The sequence below is a fragment of the Myotis brandtii genome, unplaced genomic scaffold (assembly GCF_000412655.1).
Source record: "Myotis brandtii unplaced genomic scaffold, ASM41265v1 scaffold37, whole genome shotgun sequence".
In the NCBI taxonomy this organism is placed as follows: Eukaryota; Metazoa; Chordata; class Mammalia; order Chiroptera; family Vespertilionidae; genus Myotis; species Myotis brandtii.
In genome coordinates, this window is record NW_005364225.1 from 3,478,912 (window position 1) to 3,483,147 (window position 4,236).

A 4,236-nucleotide genomic window follows, 5' to 3' on the forward strand; every position below is an offset into this window, starting at 1 on the left:
TGTTTTCTATCAAAAATTACTTCTGCGTGAATTTTGGGACACCCTTTATAAATTGGGGTATTTGGATTGAAAGACCCTTTTTCTTTTTGTTTCTAAAAAGAGGAAAATAGGATTCACTTTCATACTTATTTCTCATTAAACTTATAAATGAAAAGATGTACTTTTTTTTTGAAGGCTGGAAACAGGCAGTTAAATATGGTGATTGGAGCAGTAGAAGAAGGAACTTTTTGAAAAATACCTCAGAAATTCATGTTCATATTCCATAAATTTAGAAAATTTAACTATGGATTTTGATTTGAGGTTAAAGGAGAAAAATTTTACTTAAAAGATTAGACTTGGTTCATAGGCAGTTTTTAAAAAATTGATATAAACATAGACATTTATAAAATAATATTGGTAGCTAACAATGTACCAGATATTATGCTGAATATTGTACGTATATTATCTCATTTAATTCTCACACCCTGTTGAGGGAGGTACAGTTATATTTTACAGATAAGGAAACCAATGAATCTGGAAGTTAGGGCACATAGCTAGTCAGTGGCTAGGCCAGCACGGGGCTCTATATCTGTCCTGACTTTACAGCTCAGACTCCTTAACAATGCAGTACAGTAGTCCCCACCTTATCCGCAGGCTACGTTTCAAGACCCCCAGTGTAGATGCCTGAAACTGCAGATAGTGCTGAATCCTATATACTATGTTTCTTTCCTATACATTATATACCTATGATAAAGTCTAATTTTTAAATTAGGCACATAAGAGATTGACAGCATTAACTAATAATACAATAAAACAATTATAACAGTATACTATAATAAAAGTTATATGAATGACTTTGGTGCCGTTATTAAGTAAAATAATGGTTACTTGAAAGCACTGCAATACCATGACAGTCGACCTGGTAACCTCGTGGCTTACATGTGGGTAGCGAATACAGTGTGGATATACTGGACAAAGGGATTTTTCACCTCCCAGCTGGGACAAAGTAAGATTTATCACACTACTCAGAATGGCGCACAATTTAAAACTTATAAATTTTTTATTTCTGGAATTTTCCATTCACTATTTTTGGACCATGGTTGAGTGGGGATAACTGAAACAGTGGAAAGAGACCACAGATAAAGGAGGTCTACAGTACTGCTTCATAAGCATGGAGTTGAAAACAATACTAGGAGACCGTGGTCTGCAACTAATTATTTCCGTAACCTTGGGCAGGTTCTCATTTTTTTCGGAGTCTTCGTATTTTAAAATGAAAAGCAATCATACCTACATTGTTTAATTGACAGAATCTTTGTATCAAATAAGACAATTTATATAAAAGTGCTTGTAAAAGTGATATATAGTTTTTGAATTAGTGTTTTCGTTTTCTTTGGATAAATACCAGAAGTGGAATAACTGGGTCAAATGCTATATCTCTTTTCAAATTTTTGAGGACTCTCCATACTCTTTTCTATGGGGACTATACCAATTTGCAGTCCCACCAATAGGGCAGAAGGGTTCCCTTTTCTCCACATCCTCGCCAACATGTGTTCTTTGTTGACTTTTTGGAATGTCCATCCTGACTGGTGTGAGGTGGTATCTCATTGTGGTTTTGACTTGCATTTCCCTGATAATTACTGATGTTGAGCATCTTTTCATATGTCTGTTGGCAATCTGTATGTCTTCTCTGGAGAAATGTCTTTTCATGTTCTCTGTCCATATGTAGTGGGGTAATCACATTTTAAGATATAAAACTGTCAAATCACTATGTTGTACACCTAAAACTAACATAACAAATATAAGATTATATACCAACTATACTTAAAATGTAAAAACTTAAAAAAGTAAAGTGATATAATGCAAGTAGAAGTTAGCGTGTTTTATTAATTCCATGTGGGAAAGTATAAAAGTGGGAAATTTTTACTATCCTCTAACATTCTCTGCTTGCTTTCAACAGAATAAAGGAAAAGTAGGCTTCTAAATATATAAATGTATTGACTTAAGAAAGGGACACAGAGACTGTGTGTGTACGCTATATAATGTGCCTTAGCTAAATCTGGGAGTTTTTCAAATGAGAGACATTAATGTGCAAACAAGTAAATGTGCCCTTCTTTTTCAAGTTCCTATTTATTTAGTGCCTAAATTGCTTATATGGTTGGTATAGGTTTAGTTGGAGCAGTATAAAATCTAATGGATTTTTTTTTTCTTTTTTCTAAAATGAAGATGATTTGTCATTAATTCGGAAGAATAGAATGGCTCTCTTTCAACAGTTGACTTGTGTGCTTCCGATCCTGGATAATCTTCTAAAGGCCAATATAATTAATAAACAAGAACATGATATAATTAAACAAAAAACACAGATACCTTTACAAGCAAGAGAACTGATTGATACTGTTTTAGTTAAAGGAAATGCTGCAGCCAACATCTTCAAAAACTGTCTAAAAGAAATTGACTCTACATTATATAAGAACTTATTTGGTGAGTTTTTTGGTAAAATTATTTTAGAAATCCTTGGGATTATGTTTATCTTTGTATTTGACAAAAAAGTAAATAAATCCAATTAGCAAACTATGCTCCATAATTTTACATGTCCTAAAAAAACTGGTCTTTTATTGCCCAAGTAGTATGGCTAAATCTTTTCTGATAATATATACTTAGAATCTATGTTATTTAGTAGATAGTAGGTAAAACAGATAGTAGGTTAAGCAGTGCTGTATTTGGTAATGATGTTTTTTGTATATTTTTCTTTCCTTAGTGGAAAAGAATATGAAGTATATTCCAACAGAAGATGTTTCAGGTAAAACAAAATGAAGACTTAAGATCAACATGAATTATTACTCATATTATTTTTTTAATGGGAACTAAAATAGAAATTCAATTTCGCTAAAGTTTTTTGTTTTTTGTTACTAGGTCTGTCTATGGAAGAACAATTGAGGAGGTTGCAAGAAGAAAGAACTTGTAAAGTGTGCATGGACAAAGAAGTTTCTATTGTATTCATTCCTTGTGGTCATCTAGTAGTATGCCAGGAATGTGCCCCTTCCCTAAGAAAATGCCCTATTTGCAGGGGTATAATTAAGGGAACTGTTCGCACATTTCTCTCATAAAAGAAATATGGGCTATATGTTAGCCTGTATGTGAAAGTCTTCAAATAATTGTTGAACATTTGAAGCCATCTGAAGTAGAAAAGGAGTTACTGGTTCTTTCATTAGTAACATTTGTGTTCTATCCAAATGTTCTATACCAGTAATGTGGTTTCCAAAAAAATAAAGTATTGTATATCATATTTAATCTTAATCTCTCTTATATCAAAGGGAAGATTTATGTTTGGTGGACTTTATTAGTGTACATGTGTGCATATAGGAGAAATTAAGGAGTAAGTAGTCTCAGTGCTATTATGTATCATTTCAGGAGTGACTGAATTTGGTATTTCTGAAAGCTTTGAGCACTACATGAGAGTGTAGTTTAAAAGAACTGGAAACCAGGAACTCTGAAGTTTATCCAAGTCATGATGCCAAATTCTCTTTGGTGTTTTTCATTTGTGTTGTTAAATATCTTTCTTTTACTGGCAAATAAGCTTTTTCCTAATATGTGAAAAACATCCTAATAAAGTTCTTTGAAAAGATTACATGATCAAAATTTTTTCTCTTGGCTTAAAAAATAATTTTTATATGTCTTCAAAGTGTTATAAGGATTAAATGGGATAATATATTTAAGCATTGTTCCTGTCACATTGTAAGCACTCATATGCTAACTTAGCATTTATTAATATATATATTTTATTGATTTTTTTTACAGAGAGGAAGGGAAAGGATAGAGAGTTAGAAGCATCGATGAGAGAGAAACATCGATCAGCTGCCTCCTGCACACCCCCCACTGGGGATGTGCCTGTAACCTAGGTACATGCCCTTGACCAGAATCGAACCCGGGACCCTTCAGTCCGCAGGCCGACGCTCTCTCCACTGAGCCAAACCGGTCAGGGCTAACTTAGCATTTAGATAAATTAGATAAAAGATTGAATTCATGAAAAATTACTAAGAAAAATTTAAATAATTTAAAATTAAAATTCCTTTAGATAAAATTATTTGTCTAGTTGTTTTGTATAATCTATCTATATAAAAAGCCCAGCAACTGTTACAGCAGAACGACTGGTCACTATGATGCGCACTGACCACCAGGGGGCAGACGCTCAACACAGGAGCTGCCCCCTGGTGGTCAGTGCGCTCCCACAGCTGGAGCACCGCTCAGCCAGAAGCCGGG

At 33.6% G+C, this 4,236-nt stretch overlaps 1 protein-coding gene across 4 annotated transcripts in view; it reads left to right on the top strand.

Moving 5' to 3' along the window:
• BIRC2 (baculoviral IAP repeat containing 2) overlaps positions 1–3,604 on the top strand; it is a 23,612-nt gene extending 20,008 nt beyond the window's left edge. For all 4 annotated transcript variants that reach the window (XM_014544587.1, XM_005872213.2, XM_005872214.2 and 1 more), the window contains 3 exons: positions 2,203–2,457; positions 2,735–2,776; positions 2,890–3,604. In XM_014544587.1, coding sequence (XP_014400073.1) covers positions 2,203–2,457; positions 2,735–2,776; positions 2,890–3,083 — 491 coding nt within the window. In that variant the 3' untranslated portion in view covers positions 3,084–3,604. The remainder of the gene's footprint in view (positions 1–2,202; positions 2,458–2,734; positions 2,777–2,889) is intronic.
• Positions 3,605–4,236: the final 632 nt, after the last annotated feature.